Source organism: Ylistrum balloti, unplaced genomic scaffold (genome assembly GCF_031769215.1).
Source record: "Ylistrum balloti isolate Yb309-2 unplaced genomic scaffold, AGI_CSIRO_Ybal_v1 Utg371290, whole genome shotgun sequence".
Lineage (NCBI taxonomy): Eukaryota > Metazoa > Mollusca > Bivalvia > Pectinida > Pectinidae > Ylistrum > Ylistrum balloti.
Genome location: NW_026782692.1, coordinates 63521 through 84749, shown reverse-complemented (window position 1 = coordinate 84749; position 21229 = coordinate 63521). Strand labels below are relative to the sequence as shown.

At 33.8% G+C, this 21229-nt stretch overlaps 1 protein-coding gene across 1 annotated transcript; it reads left to right on the top strand.

Annotated features, from left to right (window-relative positions):
• The first annotated feature begins 19164 nt into the window (after nt 1–19164).
• Nucleotides 19165–21006, top strand: LOC132561844 (carnosine synthase 1-like). The gene is made up of 2 exons (XM_060226551.1): nt 19165–19299; nt 19789–21006. Exons 1-2 carry the CDS (start codon nt 19165–19167, stop codon nt 21004–21006), a joined length of 1353 nt encoding a protein of 450 aa, XP_060082534.1.
• Nucleotides 21007–21229: the final 223 nt, after the last annotated feature.

Genomic DNA, 21229 nt, shown 5'->3' with positions numbered 1-21229 from the left:
AATTGATTACCTAAACTTAACCTTGAAATATGAAAACACCGCTTTGCTTATAAGTATATGTTGATTTGCATCAGATACCGGAACTGTATTATTGACGGACATTATATAGTAAACATGGTATTCTGAATGTTTATTGTATTGTTTTGTTGACATTCAGTTAGTTAGTTAGGAACAATGCAATTATAAGCCTCGCGATGAAGGTTAATTGGAGAATGGAGGGTGTATGTGATATTGTCCATCCATCCTCCTGTAAACACAGTTTTGGACCGCCTACTCTTCCCAGGTTCCTGAGTTGTCCAAATAACCAAAAATTACACAAGAATAATATGGAAAATCATTATTCGCATGCAGGTTTTTTCTTCAGATATTATGGTTGTCATTATAGCCAGATCACTATACACAAATTTTGTTTATTGGCCAAAAATTTCATCAGTCCTTAGATTGATATTTAGCTCCCCTATGAACTTCATATGGCACCTGATCCTAGAAGAGAAATGTACGAGCAACCCAGACACGTTTGATCTAAAGGTGGAGTTTATCAAAGAAGAACTCTAGATATAATGAGTTCTGTCTAACTGAAATTCAGAGTAAAACTGTAGAACTTGTTTATATTACGCAAGTATATTAGTAATGGACTCGTTAAATATTTTTACAAGATAATACTGAGGAAATTATGAAAATCAGCAACCAGAATGAAACCAATGTCATGATTAGTTCTTGCAGGTTGCTTATAGGAATAGTACAAGCAGTTCTCATTATTTTACGTTTTAAGGCGACTAAATTTGAAACTAAACTTTTCTGTCCTGTCGATATTTTTTTTGTTTTCCTAGTGTTTTATAAAACGACCAGGCTGCTATACAGTGAAAACCAAGCCCAAATGAATAATGTAGTATATGTTTTACTTTGTAACAACTTTTTTTTCATACTACATTTGAAGGTCTATATACAGCGTATGAATTCCTTAATAATGCTCCTCTTGTTGTTTTTTGTTCAAAATTGAGACAACATAGTATGCAGTGCAAATAAATGTCTGATGTTTGAATTTTAATTCACTAACAGTATACTTGCGTTTTGATTAGATGACTGAAACAAAACAAACGGACATTTCACATGACCTGGTACCTGATATGGTATATCGTTATATATAAAGATGCGTCATTAAGCAATGTAGTTTATAAACACATGTTTAGATAACCCAACATAGATCTTTTATAGTGTGTACGCATAATGTTTTAGAAACTGATAATAGCAAAACATAACCTCTTTTAATAATTTGTGACGACAACATCATGCATTATAAAAGTCATTTTGATATGACCATCTGTCCATGTAAACTAAGAGTAGAAACCTAGTTTAGGAATTTTTGAACCGGGACCACACAAAATACAATATGAATAGAAAAAATGTAGTTTTGCATTTTAAAAAGCTGGAATATCAATATAAAAATCTTACTTGCTGTCCTTGTTCTTCGCAATGTATTGTATAATCCAGGTACTTACTAAAGGTCAACCCGCAAAATCCACAATCGGCTGTTCTTTCCAGAGATTCGTTTTATACACATATGCCGGTCTACACCTTACGTCGGTAACTATCCAAGTGCCTAATGAAAGGCAAGATATTGTTGGAAAATGAACGTACTATACAGATGATCTTGTCATTGACTTGCGGTGTATACATACATTAAAATAAACAAAAATATTCTCTTATTCGACAGTAAATTTGATGTATTCCATCCATAATATTGTAAAAACATTGATAACAGATTTCTACTTTTTTCTAGACACAAGTGTATAATATCCATCTAAAGTATTAACTCAACCTGTATATGCTCTAAAAACAACATGGCAACAACAAAATTGTTGCAAAGATAAAATAAGTTACTCTCGGGATACTCACTATCAGAACTTAACTATATTAACATAAACATAGACAAGGTTAAGATATGATTTTACAACCTGTTCATGAACATGGCCGCGTCGTAAATATCGTGACGTCATCGATTCGGAATATGTAACTTTGCAAAAACTTACCAAAATCAGCGTAACTTCAGGGAGCAGCATTAACAAACATGCGTTGACTTTATCACAAATACTGTGAAGTTCATGGGATAAATAGGGATTGCAAGTTTATGTTAGGAATAGACTGAATTATGATTTAATTTATTAAACGCCTCTAATGATGTGCTTGAGCAAATTCTTTGAGATTATATTTCTGATATGGGGATAGTTGGAATGTGTCCAAATTTTGTGCTTTATTTGGTAAAGGGTAAACGATTTTGTATAACGGATTAGCCTTGGCCCACTGGAGCAGGAGATGCGAGGTTAAACGCGGGACATTGAGCAAACTATCGAAGATATTTTTTCAACTGTTGGAATAGCATCATTAGATTTAATGAAGCAAACAGCCATATGAGTGAGGGTTCGTCCTGTGGGTCTCTTGTTAAGTAAACCGTATATAATCCGTTCGTCACTATATTACCAAATCTTTCATTACAAATGCTTTTAAAATTACTTAGAGCTTCGATTTTCGTTTGAAAAAAAGTATAATTTGTGTACCATCAGCATATGGGGGCACAGATATCGGACACTTATCAATACCAAAATATTTCTTTTCGTTAATTTAACACTTTCAGCATATAGAATAAAGATATACGGTGCAATAGGATCACCTAGAGATAAGTTCCAATCTTGATCAAAAGTAGCATTAGCAATTGTATGTAATATTTAAGCCTCTGTGATTAGCATTTTATTGTTAATAATGATCGACATATTGATCTCATATAGAAATGTGTTCCTTTGTGCGATATAAAAACTGGACGTGTTTGATGTTAATTAATTATCAAGTTGGTTTTGTCGCTTTATGTTTTGTTCTTATTTCTGAACGTGAAATTACTTACTTGAATTGACCAAGGTCTCAATAGCAACTTGCTCTCTTTGCGTCTCAGGTTACCTTATGGAAATGGTTTATGTGAAAAAAGCCCATTTCAAGAGTGGAAGAGCACAGAAAATATTTATAGTCTTTTGCTGTTATTTAATACTGAAATTTCGAGTTTAGTGAACAGTCGGGATAGCTACGGCAAGTGATTTTATGATGTTCCTGACACAGAAGCGGCTTTATAAGTGCTTAATTGTTGTGTTGTTATATTTAAAGTACACGACATCACAGTATAGAGTAGAATATCCTGCAGTTGATATCTTAAGTTATAAATAAAAGTTGGACAAATGAAATGAAGCATAAACCGTAAGCTCACTTGATCAATGTTTTTTCATGTTCTGTGTAAAACGAACAAAATGAAATAAGCGGTAAACACTGATATGAACATTATTCAGTTCATGGGAAAATGTTCGTTCTTCTATTTGATATTATCTGAACACATTTTAAAGGTAATGATGATGCAAACCAATACATTTATTATTCAAATATCTAAGAAAGGATTATTGTTCTCATCGAATCAAAGGGGATCTATTGTTCTCGGAAAAAACACACATGACGAACAGGAATACAAATTTAGGGGGGGGGTAACATTTCTCAAGGCCAGGGGGATTGAGAGAAAAATAGATAAGATAAAAATGAATGTCAAGTGCTATCTATATTTAATCATAATCATAGAACATATACAAATTATAGACTAACAAGTTTTTCCCATTTTTTCCTTTCCTTATTGAATCTTTCTGTAACAGCATCACCTTTACTTACCGCTGTATACTTCTGAACAGTATAGTTATCCTTAATTGTGTTCACTAATGCATTTACATTCAAAGATTTATGAAGACATCGCATTTTGTAAATATAATGTTTAATGATAAGAAGTATTTCATTAGCAATCTTACTTTTATTCAAATTTTGCGTAAGAAATCCAAAGAGATAAGATTCTATGTTAAAATTAAAAGGAATAGTAAGAATATCTCACAACCTTTCAAAACAGGCGAGGAGATTTTGGACCTCCTGACATTTCCATAATATGTGAATAATTGTTTCAGTTTCAGAATTACAAAGTATACACAAAGGAGATTACACAAGACGTGCTTCGAACAGGAAATAATTTGTAGTCAGAATATGATGATTAATTCTACACTGAAACCATTGAAGTTTAGTATTTTTAGTGATCAGAAAAGGAAGTTTGAATATCTGATGCCAAGTGGAATTACTTATATTAAAAGTGTTACTCCATTTTTTCTGACCTGAAGGTACTATATTGTTTTTAAATTTTTGAACATGGAAAAATAAGATTAGAGTTATATTTCTTGATTGCAGAAAGAACACTATGATATTGAAGAGAACTAGTCTGTACCTGATATACTTGAGTGAATTCATGGAAAGTATAAAATCCACTAGACTTCTTTTATTAGATCATCTATTATCATAACTCCTCTGTCATACCATTCTGATGAATGCTGATTTTCTGTCTATAGTTATTTTATTGTTGTACCATAAAGGGGTTTTCAAGTAAACTTCGTTGTTATCTATATTCCCATCACTAGCAGCATGCAAATTTTGACATGCTTTTAAAACATCAATCCAAAATTTATTTTTACATTTATTTTTACATATAGTCTGTTCCACAGTTAGCTAATAAATCTACATTTACATATGTTTTAAAAATAGCTTGCCATTTTGACAAATTTGAAAAATCCTTCTGATCCAACTTAATTTAAGTGGATCTATCAATGCTTTACCATTTACCATTTTGATTCCACCATTAATGTAATCCTGAATTACAATATCCCTTCTAATTTTATCTCTTTTACTATCCCATTAAAACTCATATAACATGGAGTTTAGTTCTGAAAGAAATTTGTCATCTGGATTTGGCAGTGCAATGAATAAGTGATTAACTTGTGAAATAAGTATTTATTTGATTATGTTAATTTTACCTATTGGTGTTAAAATTCTTCTTTTTCATGTAATAATGAGTGATTTGAGTTTTGTTAGTTTCTTATCAAAGTTTAATTTGAGTATATTGTGCAAGTTAACATGGAATACAATCCCAAGAAGTGTAAAGTGATTTTTACCCCATTGTAAATTTAGTTCTGGAAGAAATTTCTCAGTGCTATATTTCTTACTACCTATCCAAACTATCTGAGTTTTTGAAATATTTATTTTCAATCCTGACATTCTTGCATAGGAATTATGCTCTTTGATTGATTCTTGCAGTGATAATTTGTTACCATCAAGTGCAAGTAATGTATCATCGGCATACTGCGACAGAAGAATGGGACAGTTATTAATATCAATACCTTTGATTTTATAGTTATGTCTTACTCTAATGGCTAAAATTTCTGCACAGAGAATGAAAACATATGGCGCAATTGGATCACCTTGACGACAACCTCTTTTTATAGGAAAAAATGAAGATAAGATCCCTCCCTGATCAATGGTAGCACTAACATTAATATGTAAAACTTTAAACCAATTAATTATACTGTTTCCAAAACAAAACAAAAACATGTAATACATTTTCAATAAAATTCCAAGAGACCGAATCAAACGCTTTTTCAAAGTCTATCATTAAAAACATGCTTGGAATTGCATTTTCTTCTGCATATTGCATAACATCATAAACAAGTCTAGTGTTTTCTCCTATATACCGTCCCGCTAAAAACCCTGTCTGATCTCTGTCTATTAGTCTATCTAGAACGGTTTTAAGTCTACCAGCTATAGTACCTGATGTTATTTTATAGATTACACTTCACAGAGAAATTGGCCTCCATTTTTTTATAAAATGTCTGGGTTTATCTCCATTAGGGATACATGTAATAATACCTCGTCTTTGAGAAATAGATAAACTAGCAGTATGATAACCAAAACTTATAGACCGAACAATAAAATTACGTAAATACTTCCAAAAACACTTGAGGAACTCAACTGTAAAACCATCAATACTAGGACTTTTATTATTTCTCATGTTTTGACCTCAAATGGATCCAAAAGTTCGTGCAAATTCACATCATCTAAGTCACTATCAGAACTATACAAGCTTTCATAAAACTTGTTAACTTTAATCAAAATATCTTCTTGACTGGTAATAATTTTCCCATCATCTAAATGTAAGTTTGGTAGGATTTTTGAAGTAAATTTTCTATTTTCTAAGCCAAATCAAATTAGTAAGTCACAGTCTATAATATTGACCAAAAAGTTTCAAAATTGGTCTTTAGACTTAAAACGTTACGATGAAAAACTCTCGAGCCAGAAGGTCAATGCAGTCCAATAAAAAAAAAATGTTTAACGGTGAATAGCTCATCACATGCTATGCACCGAGGGTTATCTTCGCCTTTCAACATATATCAATGTGTAAGGTATACATGTCCTATCCGAAGACGGGCAAGGAAAACTTCGACTCGGTGATTTTCTTTTTAGTGTAGAGATCATTCACCGATGATAGGTTTTAACGAGAACAATATACTATCGGTATAATGATTACAATCCTACTGCCACTGAACTGTTTAAAATGTTTGATAAATGGCTGTTTCATCGAGTTTACAAACGGATATATAATTGTATACAGACGCGAAAAAGAGCAATATCTTAAACCTTTATCTACCTTCCTTTATCCTGACAATACAAAATCTGACAGACGGAGAAAAACATATTCTTATACTCTTGCCACTGAATCTGGTTTATAGTACGAGTGTCTTGAATATATTGTGAGATTTGTTCAATTTCGTGAAAAAAATAAAAGAAGGTTTTAAATATTGTTTCGGCTTTGCGAAAGCACAGAAAGAAGTATAGTTTTCAAACTTAAATGTAATTATACACTTTTCTTCTCAAAAATAAGAATCTAGACCTCGACACTCCTAGTATCAGAGCAGATACGAGTATAAAGATAAAACTGTAACTATAACTATAAATTAAGCTTACTACATTTTGAAAGAAACACTTAGATTATTATCATATTACACTTGTACTTTTAGAGAAAATCTCTCCCCTACCCATTTAACTTTTAATTGCTCATTAAGGCACATGTCTTTAAATTTAGTATTATATCATCAGACATAAATTCCACAGTTAGATTTATATATGTTCATCAGACATCATTTCAGAACACAATTATTGACATATGTTTAGAAATAAACCAATGTCCACGCAGTGATATGCTGTTAAAATAGACATGACAAAACCACAGAGAAAAACATAATAACCATTTTATTTCTGTCAACATCTGAAATATGGTGTTAATCCGAGAAAATGATGTTATTCTCTTTGGGATAATTCAAAAGAAAATGATAAATGTTTTTTTCAAGGTTCCTATCTCACATATTTGAATCATCTTTTTATAAGAGCTGATTTTGTAGCAGATTGAAAGTGACACCAGAAGAAGTATGTTGAATATCATATCCAATTTATGCAGCCCCATAATTGTTATCAATTTTTAATGGCACCGGCTCTTGATTATATCTGCTGAGTGTCAATGTGGATATCCCGGTGGTGATTCTTATCATTTCTTTTTACTTGTCATTTGTATGATGATTTCCGAAATGCACTTAACGGAAAATTAGCAGGTACGACTGGGATACAAATACGGACATGCTTTGTTAAGATGATCCCAATATCACATAAAATGACAAAACAGAAACTGTGAAAGTTGTATATCATGTCCTGGAAAGGTTGGGTAGACTTGATAGATCTCTCTGTAATAAATTCATAATGAAAATATATGTGGTATTAAACATAATAAATTGATTGTCTAATCTCTTTATATTTCACATTCAAGTGTTTAATCGTGTGCCTATTATTACATAATCGAATATCTGTATGTGGGAAGAGGTCACTTATCACTTAGAAAACTTGCTTTCCAATCCTTTTGATATTCCAAAATAACAATAAGATATGTCTAAAATAAATCAGTTTTGCACATTAACACGGTTATTAAGCTATTTATATAGACATTCCTTCAGGATGTTTTAGCTCAGCAACAACAAAAAGACTTCATATTGATTACAAATAGGACAAGCGTCTGTGAAATATTTACAACTGAATACCATCTCTTGATCCGCTGACATATGGTAAACACTTGACAAAAGTACTGATAGCGTACATAGCGTATATGTGTGCACGTTTGCATTTGACAGAGTTACAATATATCATCATGCAATTTTATTTCCAATAAATAGCGTAACATTGTTCTATATGAATTAACACTGGCTTTTTATGACAGGGGATATGATATCCTACGATGGCCAACTGGTGTCCTATGTGATATCAATTCACTGTACATTCTCATGTAGAAAACAGTTTAACTAGAAAGGCAGAAAATTCCCGGAACAACCTCGATATAATACCAGTTCTCCGCGATGAGGAAAATGTCAACAATATAATAAAGACATGTTCTAAAACTATAATGCGTAATAAACCATGTTTTGGCACTAACTTGCGGGAGCGAGATTAAAGTACACCCGGTATGGAACTCGTACGTATCATGCGGTAAGAGTTAACAACATATTACAGATAATACCTTAATTCAATATATCAACACCGACCAATCTGGTTATCAGATCTGCATCGTGATACAAGGTTTCGTCCTTCGCCATGTTCACTGTGATACCTAATGTAGTTGTAGCATACGGAACTACCGTAAATGGAAGCATTCTGAAAAGCAGAAGCAATTTATCACTACTTATAAAATGTTAATCCCCTAGGTTTGTCGTTACCAACATGCCACGTTTTACTTCATTTCGATAGGTAGACGGTTTAGATATTCAAATGTACTTGACGTTGTTGTTATCAATTAAATGAAAATTACAATGAATTCTGAAGCTAGTACACCTTTCCATCAACACCTTGATATTCCTTTCTGTCACATTGGATCTGTCTTAAGTCGCATATTCGTTTCCAATTTAAGGCCTTTAAGTCACTAGTGAGTTTCAGAATGCTCCCAGAAAGTTGTATGATGAAGTTTACTTAAAGGTTTGGATCTGCAGTATGAGATATAATATTTCTATTTTCAAGACGATACTCTTGTCATTTTGTACCAGAGTAGAGCTAAATTGAAAGGACTATTGAAAACACACAATCCTTTAAATACTTCATAATTTCTCGAGTACTTTTTACTGAAATATCTAACGAGCTCAACACATATACTTACGTAGTATAAACGAGTTATCCCGCTTCGCTCTGAATATCACTTGGGCAGAACTCATCTTATCTGCCGAGTCACCGTTGCTGCATTCTACCTCTAAATCACAGTTGTCTGGGTTGATTGTACATTTCTCTTCTCGAATCAACCGCCATATGAAATTCATAAAGAGCTGTCTTGTATAATAATAAAGTTTTTTTTTCTAATTAAATCACTTTCAGCATGCCTTTGACATGTCATTAATGATGATATGTTTACTGCAAGCTAAACTGACAGAATAAATTCGATGAAAATGGTCTTACTGAAAAGCGGATATTTAGTGATTTAGGCAAAACCCATTGATATCTTAATTTGATGCTTATTCTGTTATACTGTAAAAACATGGTTTTGTGTGTTGGTTATTTTTTCTTTAATTTTGATTCTCGATAACTCCATTTTGAGTATTACAGCATAGAACTAGTGACCGAGCTACACATTTTAGTGGGATTTCTAGCACGAGGGCCACTGTGTAGCTATGATTTGGCGTTAGCGGCAATACCTTCCCAAGATGGCGGCGCTGCAGAAACGTTGCGTCAACAGTCGCGGATAGGCCGTGCGGAATCTACGTTAGATATCTAATATTAGACCATATTCAAAAATATATTTTATATAGATATATATTTTTGAATTTAGCTAGTGTTTTTTTTTTTTTTTTTTTTTGATCAAATTACTTTTTATTTTAATTACACATACATTTAACATTTTAAAAAATCGTTTTTTAATTAAACATGCCCTCATTTAGATGTGGCCGAGGTGTACCGGTAGACTACTTCCCGTGCAAATTATGACATATATGTTTAGTATCTAGAGTGAAAAACATGTCTTGATTTATGTAAAACACTTGATATTGTAATCACCATCTTGCATACAACAACTTCGGGTGGTTTTTTTCCCCTATAAAGGGCCTTCGGCGTCCATCGGCTGAAGGGATTATCGGGTCACCTAGATTTACAACGCCAATCTCGATTTAGATTGATGACTTTGCATTTTTAATGTTTTGTGTATATGAAATGGTGATCTGATTTATGATATATTTATGTCTTGATAAAGAGACAGATTTTCTCGAAAATACGACAGTTGAAAATGTACATGTCGTTCAACTTATGTTCGCGTTTAGGTACTGCTCATTTAATTTTAGATATGAGTGGGCCTATACAATGATATATATATATATGTTGAGATTAAATCACACCATGCGACCTCGAAGCTATCTTTTCAATAGGGTGTTTGGCCCTGGTTTACACAGGTGACCAGTCTGCTGTCAAATAAAGTGAGCGGAGGGAAATGATCACCCATAATATAAGATGGTTAATCAGCATACGGCTAACTAAACGTGTGTAGGTTTGGTCACTACAGAACCTCAACTTTACTGATAACACGGGTACCACCTAAAGAAGAATTTCGTTGAGCATGTTTACTGTTGTAAAAAGTGAAATTAAGTTACAAGTCATCAACATCATACAAAAAGTTTCCGTGTTAAAATATTTTGCGGAACTGGAAGCGAGTCAGAACAGATCCTTCCATTTACTGTCGATAACTCCTGACGTGTATAACATTGATCTTAAAGATGTTGGTCTATATTGTAGACTATGACTTACCGTTTTATTTTTTGTGATAATATAACCATTTAAGTTTTATTAGCATTTGTGTTTTACCCTTTAGTTTGTTTGATGTTATTTCCCCCCCCCCCCCTTTTTTTTTGATCGCTGTGTTTTATCGTTTGACGTTTTGAAGGGCCGTTTAGAATGTTATAATAATTCATGTCACACAACTCTGACCAGTTATTTACTATTCGTAAGTGATCACCATATACTTTAATATGCTCTTACAAACCAGATGCATCAGCTTGCTCGCCTATCGGTTCATATGACCTTGACAACAAATCACATGTGAAGGGACTCTAATCATTAAAAAAGTATACTGTGCTTTGAGTATTGCAGCGGAACATAGTGATAAGCTTTGATGGCATTACCAACAAATAAATCACAGCTTAAAAATCTTCGATGGTTTGTCACTAATTCTAAGTAAGTACCAACATAATGTGCATTATTATGCTGGAATCGTCAGATTGCACGCCTGTCCGTTCGTATGAACTTGATAATACAACTAATTTACTCTACGATTTTATTTGCAAGGAACAACCTTGTGTTTTGAACTTTGGGACGTCGCAGTTATTGTGTCGCGAGTTGTACTTCTGATACTTTAGTGTAACATTTAAACGAATATTTGCGAGGTAATAACAATGGTCAACAACCGATTTAAAAATAAGATATGGCTATCGCTATGCTTATCATTATAGACTTAAAGCTGCAAAACAATTTCTTCGTAATTCTAAAATCTGGGTCCATATAAAAATTATTTAGTCATTTAATTAGTGGCGTTACCACATCCTACATCAGGTCGTTCTATTCGTGTCATACAAAGGTGATTCACAGCGAGAAGTGGGATGGGTTTTACCTGTAAATAATAATCTTATACAAATTTCAGGTGAACAGATGAAAAAGCCAAGATGCCCCGGGGCATGTATATTGTACAGGTACATGGCTCACATGGATTGATCGTCTCGGGTGAATGCAAAGAAATAACTAACCGTCCACGGATATGGAACAATGTTGAAAGGGTACATGTATTGATATTGTGGTGACTCAGATATTCAGACATGTATATACAGTCATTTAAACACATTTACTTCAAATAATTGGCATCGTATCAATCCATGTTAGATATAATGAAGTCGCAATATTGACATATCGTGTTTGGATACTGATTGATATATAAGGATATATATTTTTTTTTTTTACATAAAATAGTACGATCCTTAAGATTTAGCAAACGAAATGTTATGGATATGCAAAGGATATGGTACAGAAGCGGTACGTTTAAAATGGAGCAGAAAACGTTTTCAAATGTATGTTTACTTGACAATGAAGCTAACCCGAGAACCCAATGGAGTGAAATCCCGGGGTCTCCGTTATCATTTTTTTTTATGTTTTTAATTCCGATACACCAGATACTAAAAAAACGATTCATTTACTCGGGTTCTTTGCGTATAATTAAAATCATCATTTACTTTTGAAATAAGCTGATATTATTTTCTATATTATCAATATCAAGCTTAATAATATCGTATTCAACATTCAACACTGATGTGTAAATATGATAAAATACCCAGAGGACATACAAGTTGTCTTTATTAGAAAAATATACATATTCCCTGCTCAAAAGATATTGAAAGTCTCAACACATTCTTTAGCTGTTTCATATCACTTGTTTGACTTATACTATCCTCTGATATATCTTTTCGGTGTGGGTGGATTTGAATTCACTGCTCTGATATCCCTTTATCAACTTGCCCTGCCGTATCTAAATTGGTATTTGGAGGTGTTTTAAAGCCACGTTTCTTTTCAACAAAAACGTCATTGATTTATCCACCAATGCATAAAACAATTATACGTGTTTACCAAATTATAGCAGTAGGTCCGAATTACACAGTGTAAATTACATTGATATACGTCAATATGGTTTGTACCTAACAATTATTCAGAAACCATGTAGCGATGTTAAGTGATGGACACACCTACTCTCTATTTACTTGAGCTGTAAAAGGAATATTTGAGTCCCGTGCCGTTACGAAATAAAGCCCTATCTGCAAACCGAAAGAGACTTTTCAAGCTCAATGAATACAGTCATGAAACTAAAATATTCCTATCAAACCTTACATATTTCGTTTGTATGAAGGATTAATTGATAGTAAATTTCTACTCATAACGTTTTACTAAACTTCATTCATGAGTGGGCTAATCCTATTCTAAATGGAAATGTGTAAAACTACAAAGTGAAAATTCCTGTCCGAATTAAATCTGTTGTTTATTGTTTGTGAACATATTTGAATATTCTATGTTGTATTCAGTTTTGTTTAGATCATTCTATGGTAGTCATCACCACACCACGCAAATGTGTAAACATATACATCATTCTTATTAAACATAATTTCTAGACGGCTTGCCACAGAGTGGGGATGTTGTTGTCGACTCATCCAATCATAATAAGTAGGTGGAGCTAGATGGTCTTCATTATCATTGAGAAAAACCGACAAATCAGAAAACTGCATTTCTCATATATATCATGACAAATAACTCATAACGCGGCCGATTTCATTTGCTACAGCTTTAAAGCTATTATAGCATATCCAAGAAGCATAAAACCGTATTTACGAGTATAGCAGGTAAAGCCATTCTGGTCGACGGATCGTGTGCGCGTACATCAACTGTATAGGTAAGTTAGCTATCATATGTATAGAGTACCTACTCTTTTTGCATTAATATTACTTGTGGGTAAGACTGTAGAATGACATCTCTCTTCAATTCTCCTATATTTGCGGTGTATAATATTTGCCATTAATATGGGTTGTTCTCCTCAAAATGTAATTTCCTTATCCATTTTAACAGCAGCATTTCACAACTCTTTGCATCTTGCGTTCGACATATGTTTTTTTTCAACTGAATGCAGGTTTCTTGCCATATGGAATCTTGTTTTTTTTTCGTTTGCAGTTACTTAGTATTTATGGTCAAGGCGCAGAAGGTTACCTCATTTAAATACATATCTGCGACACACTATCAGTTTCCTTATGTAAACCTGTATGGTACCATAACAGAGTCACAAATAAACTGAGGAAATCTCTTCCTCTTTGGTTAAACAACCGATGTCACGACTCAACTGTCTGGTTATGTTTTATTCAGGCTGAGATAGTATTCCTGACAAACATTAATGTATTGTAATATTCCTGACTTCCAACGATGTTTGTAGCTACAATTACACAGATATTAGCACAAACAAAAAGATGCAGTTCTTACCAGTTACTATTTACTATATGTCGATACAATCTGAGACACACATAAATGATTATTTCATTATTCCCTAGAACAGGACAGCAGCATTTGGGCGGGAAAATGATTGATTTCACGTTTTCTATTGATGGCTTGTTTGTTTATGTCTGATGTGATTATCTATTGGAGCATGTAAATCATGAATTGTAGAACGAAGTTACGTATATAAAGATATATTAGTCAGTGACGACACTGGATCAACCAACTCCAAACCTGCTATCCAATCGGCATGAATGCGAGATTATCTTGCTAAAACATAAAGGTCCTGTCAATCATTCCTAGCAGCCGATACATCTCAATCTACCACTAAGGCAACTAGCTTAATATCACCCATCTACCCCCTCCCCTATTTTTTTAAGGACATTGTTCCAAATAAACTTACTTGCCCAATATATTGCACTTTTCATATAGTAACTACGTCAGCTTTCCTTATTAAGATTGTTGCCGTTGATTAACTTTAATCCGGAAGTAGAAATCGTCAGTTTCATGAGGCGGTTATTCTTTGGGCGAGTTGACGACTTGAGACTATTTGACCTTTATTCAAAAATATATTTTTTCATATAGATAAATATATATTGGCATTTAGCTTGTGAGTTTTTAATGACATTACCTTTTTTGTAGCTACACATACATTTAACATTTAAAAAAAATGAATTTTCGTCCTTTTAATTAAACATTTCCTCGTTTAGAATGTGGTCGAGATGTAGCGGTAGACTACTTCGCTCGCAATGTGACGTGCAATAGCTTTCGTTTCGATCACGTGTATGCTTAGTATTTAAAGTAAAAAACATGACTAGATTGATGTTGAAGGGATTATCGGTATACTTAAATTTCCACCGCCATTCTCGATTTAGATTGACAACTTTGTATTTGTTTTCTGTTCTATGTATATGATGGATATGATTTGTGTCTTGAGAAAGTGACAGATTGCCTAGGAAATTTAACAGTCAGTTTAAAACGAACATGTTTAATTTATGCTCGCTTTTAGGCACAGCTCATTTAATATTACACATGAACTGGCCTGTACAATAATACATACGTGTTGAGATTAAATCACACCATGTTACTCGAAGCTATCGTTTAAGTTTAAATCAGATTTTTGGGTCAGGTTTACACAGGTGACCAGTCGGCTGTCAAATTAAGTGAGCGGAGGGAATGATCACCTATAATATAAGATGATTAGTACAGCCCAACATATTTCAGATAACCTAGAATTTCATTAATCTCAACAGTTTCAAAAAGGGTCTTTGGTTAGACTTGTAATGTTACGATAAGAAATTCTCGAATAGACAGAAAGTCTATGCAGTCGAATAAAAATGTTAAATGTTGAATGGCTCATCATATTCTATGCACCGAGGGTTATATTCGCCTTTCCACATGTATGCATAATGTATGTATGGCCCACCCGAAGTGGTTCTATTCCTTCTGCCACAGAGCTGTTAAAATAGTTTGGTAAATGAGTTCAAATCAGTAAAATGAATTTTAGAAATAACTGGTGGCAGCGATAAGCATCCTTTGCGGCACGATATGCTTTTTCATTGCCTGGTATTTGTTAGAAAAACATACAGTTTCCCTACTCGAAAGATATTGAAAGTCTCAACTGAACCGAGGTAGTAAAGCTACCATGCGTATAGGACACATTCTTTAGCTGATTCATATCACTTGTTTGACTTATACTATCTTCTGATATATCTTTTCGGTGTGGGTGGATTTGAATTCACTGCTCTGATATCCCTTTATCAACTTGCCCTTCCGTATCTAAATTGGTATTTGGAGGTGTTTTAAAGCTACGTTTCTTTTCAACAAAAAATTTATTGATTTATCCAACAATGCATAAAACAATTATACGTGTTTACCAAATTATAGCAGTAGGTCCGATTTACAGTGTAACTTACATTAATTTATGTCAATATAGTTTGTACCTAACAATTATTCAGAAACCACTTTGTGATGTTTAGTAATGGACACACCTACTGTCTATTTACTTGACCTATGATAGGAATATTTTTATCTCGTGCCTGCACGAAATAAAGCCATATCTGCAAACCGAAAGATAGAGACTTTTCAAGCACAATGAATACAGTCATGAAACTGAAATATCCTTATCAAACCTTACATATTTCGTTTGTATGAAGGATTAATTGATAGTAATTCTCCACGCATAACGTTTTAACTTCATTCATGAGTGGGCTATTCCTATTTTAAATGGAAATGTGTAAAACTACAAAGTGAAAATTCCATCGATCTCGTATACATGAAAACTGATGCAAGAATCGGGGATCAAAATATGCAGATTACGTGAAGAAAATTAAATAACAAGATATTCAAATACATGTTTATATATGTTCAATTTCTAATTTTAGACACTTGATAAGGCGAAACTTTGCTACTTATACAAAAAGTTTTTTTTTTTAAATGAATTCATGTGTTTTATTTTAATACTTCAGCAGGTTTTGTCCAATGTTTTCATGTGGTCACATCATCAAATAAAGTCATGAGATAGCTATATAAGCTTCTGTTCAGTCGTTAACACATTCATGTATAGAACTTACTATCATTGTCCAACGATGCTACAGATTCATTTTGTTACTGCCCAATATCACTCTAGAGCGGATGATAAATTCAAAATTAATTTGGTATCTGGAATCCAATCACGTAATATCACCACTACAGAGTGGTTTTAGATCTAAGCGAGGTACCAAGTATCATTTGGTTAGACTTGAAACTTGCATGAGACTTTTCGAGGAGCACTTGGTCTTTGGTAAAGGCTTTCGACACAACGTGGAAATACGGCATAGTGAATGATCTGCATGACATAGATATTAAAGGTATTCTACCAATTCTATCAAATCCGGAATGGAATGACCCTTTCCGATGTTCATCGGCATGAAATGGGTATACCAGAAGTCTGCAATTTTAACACATTTTGGAATTAACAGCTTTGCCAAAACATTATCCCCTTCAATAGACGGAGCTCTTTATGTAGATGACTTCATAATATGCTATCGATCTAAGCATATGAATACCATCGAAAGACAACTACTGCAATGCTTCAATCGACTACAAATTTGGGCAGGTGGAAATGGTTTTAAATGTTCACAATCAAAAACAGTTTGTATGCATTTTTGTCAAATTCGGAAACAACACGACCATCCAAATCTGTCTTTCTGTGGTGTACCCTTCCGGTTGTTGAGCAAACTAAAGCATTAGGTGCCCCACACTGATTGGGAAGTTTTGCTATGACTATATAGAGCTCTTATTAGACCGAAATTAGACTACGGTTCCATCGTGTATGGATCTGCTAACCTTCATTTATAGTTATTGGACATTGTTCATCACCAATGTCTCAGGCTCGCTATCGCAGCTTTTAAGACCACACCTAAAACAAGCCTATATGTAGAGGCTAACGAACTATTATTATATAGCCGTCGAAATGAATTGACTTTGCAATATACCATTCAGCTTAAGTCAAATCCTTCAAATCCTCTTTTTTCCTTGACTTTGACCCAAATATAAAACCTTGTTTCAAAACAAACCAAAACCTATTCTGTCATTCGGTATTCGACTTTCCATTGTTATACAAAAGACATATATTGATATTGACCAAATTCATTCATTTGGAGCGAAGAAATTCCACCCTGGCTCTTGAATTCACCTGGTTTTGACTTTCCCCTTCATGAAATGGTAAAAACAGACACAGTCAGTTACACTTTTTGTTCATCCTTCTCGAAATTGCAGTTGAAATATAAAACATTTCTACATCTATATACTGATGGTACAAAGATAATAAAATTAGGTAATTTAATTAGGCTATAACAAGGTTACACACGCACACTTGTTCGTCTGCTTTCCCTACGGAAATATACTTGGGAAACTTACTTGAAAAAAACAACTTATGTTCAAAATAGGTGATTTGGTTATAATTGGATCCATTGGCAAGCAGGGAGTTATTAAAAATTCTTCAATGCCAATCGGAACGTATGACACGCAGCCGCCAAGTTCGAATTCACTCACCTCACAGAATCATCAAAACAATAAACACAACAGCGTTCCCTGTGTGACACAAATGCTTTATCATTCACTATCTTCAAAGGGTGTTCAATGCAATGAGGTATTTTTAACACCGATAGCCAATGAACACAAGTGACATGGATCACGTGACATACAAATTACGTTATTCCAAAAGATCGATTAGATAATCTGTGTTGAGTTTGTGTATATATATTGAAGCCACCTGATCAATACATTCACATCCAAATTGGTTGTCTGTAATGAACATTACGCCTTTTTATGCTTAACTGTTACGTTGATGGAAATTATATTTTGTGCGGGATATCACAATAATGCGTGTCGCGGTTGTGACTGTCTCGTTGCTACATATTCATACGCTGTCCACGTGTTTTTGTTTACAAATATTATATTTCGTCTTTACACTCAGCGAGAGAACAGGGGAAGAGAAAAATATTCATACTCCCCCTCGGCAAGCCTCGTGTTTGACAACTTAATAACTCCCTCGGGTTGAGATACCCCTATCTCACCCCAAACGGGATGAATGATTTTTATAAGACCATTCCCGTCTTCAGATGGCCCATACAAACATTACAAATTCGTATATGTTGAAAGGTGAAGATAATCCTCTGTGCATAGGATGTGGTGAGCGATTTAACCTTTTCTTATTGGACTGCATTGATCATCTGTCTACTCGAGAATGTTTTTTTTCATAAAAATGACATGTCTGAAAAACCGTTTTTGTAACTGTTAAAATGAATAAAATTCTACATTACCTGAAATATGTTGGTTTATATAACAGACTCTGGCATACGATTTTAATATTTTGTGTTAACATATCCATTTTAGGTTTTTAACATTTGTCTTTTACCCTTTAGTTTGTTTAATCTTATTTCCTTTTGGATCACTGTGTGTTACCATTTAATGACCCTAATGATATTTTATTGTGTTGATAATTTAATAATAACACTATTTTTGTGTTAATATAGGCATTTAAGAGTTTTAGCATTAGTCTTTTACGTTTTGGTTTGTTAAATGTTAATTCCGTTTGGATCACTGACATTTTGTTTTGACGGACCGTTCGGAATGAAATAATACTAATTATTTTTTTCTGTTGATATTTTCAGGCAAAATTATTTTACACTTTATGTTGACATCATGTATGTGTTAGAAGCAGACACTTTGCCGGCGTCAGCAAGATCTTTAATGGAGAATAAAACAATACTGGTTGTTGGGAATGATCAAATAAGTTGGGTCTGGATTCGATCAACCCTGAAGAATTATGGCATCAAAGTAAGTCTGACAAATATTTATTTATAATATTTTTGCTAATGTACTCCTTTTGACGTTTTCCTGTTAAGGTCCTTCACTTTACTATAATACTGGTAGTCTTGAATGAAATGAAATGAAAACTTAGTACTTTTGTCTTCTCTCTGGTAATATCCAAGTGCCATATCATTACACTATAATGAAGGATAATAGTTTGTTTTGGAAAAGGTTGTTGGGAAAATAACAGGGAGTGTCTATTATTCAGAAAAAAAATATTAACAAACTGCGAAATTATTTCCTGATGCACATATTTTGCCTCCTGTGCTGGACAAAACAATGAAACATATCGGTTTCTTGGTAAATTTTCATTCTAAAATGTCTCTATAAAAAGTTTAATACTGGGATCTTCTTGTTTCTAAGATTTGTTCATCCGTATTAATCAAGTCTTTCCATTATTCCGGTGATTTTAAGTGATTCTATTAATACAAATTGCGTCTTTTTGTCTTGTTTCAGCTTGTTCTTGTCGTATCAGAATCAGTCACCTTTTCTCAAGATGCATTCAAGTGCATCCAATACGATTTCAGTGATCATAGCTTGGATGAAATTCATGCCGAGGAAATCATCAATATATTGTTAGATCTCAACTTGAACATAGATGGATGCTGCACTTTCACAGATGAATGTGGACCATTGACTGCTTATTTGTGCGAGAAACTGACATTGAGTGGAGGTGTTGGCGTACCTGGGGCAACGAATGTTCGGGATAAAAGTAGAACACATAGTTATCTGCGCCAACAAACCGATGGCTACTACAATTTTCCCTTGACGTACAATTATACAGGCAGGAGCACAGTGATAAACAGCGAAAACACGTTGCAATCGGCTATACAAACTATTGGATTTCCAGCGGTCTGTAAACCAGAACATGGAGCAAATGGAAAGGGAGTAATGATGTTTTGGAACAAAGAAGAATATGAAGATGTGTACCAAAAGCTTGAAAATACACTCAAAGATGGACATTCAATCATGTTGATGGAATATTTTGATGGCACTGAACATGACATCGAGGTTATCATTTATCAAGGGGAGGTCCTTGCTGCAATTGTTTCAGATAATGGTCCGACAATGCCTGGGTCCTTCGTTGAAACATCAATGTCCATGCCGTCATGCCTTTCCCCGTCCGATATCTCAAAACTGAGGACAGCAGCATCGGACTGCTGCATAGATATCGGTTTGCGGAACGGAGTGTTTAATGTTGAGATGAAGTTGACATCAGTGGGTCCAAAACTGATCGAGATAAACGGACGTATGGGTGGAGATTATATACGGAATTGGATGCATATCTGCTACGGATTCGACCTACTTTGGTATGTTGTCGTGATTGCTGCAGGCATTAGACCTCCTATTCCGACAGTTGAAACAACCGTTCACATGATGGGAGTAACGTGTGCATTGCCTGTGCATGAAAAGTTACTTTGCTACAAAGAGTTTGGAGCAAAAGTTGATCAGTTGATTCAGTCGAGACAAGTTCATTTCTTTGGCGAGAAATTTGTTGAAAGTAAAAGCATTCCCACCAAAAATGCAGTTGCTATATGCAATATTGCAGTTGTAAAACCGGACTTAGTTAGTGCTAAATCATCACTGCTTGATATTTGCGACTTACTTGATATAAATACCACTCTTTTTCATGTACCGACATATCTTTCAGATTTTGCTCCAACAAAAGTGTGATGTGAATTCTTTTCAAGACATGGAGATAAAATGGAAAAAAAAATGCTTTAGACTTCTGTCAAAACATCAATTAAGCGTAATTATTATAGATAGACCTAACATCAGTGTGACGGACAAACAAAATGCAGAATGATATATACGCATTCTGTAAAGCAACGTCAATCGATAACATTTAAGCCGAAGCAAAACAGATAACTGTCCTGCAGATAGCTAGAAGATATCA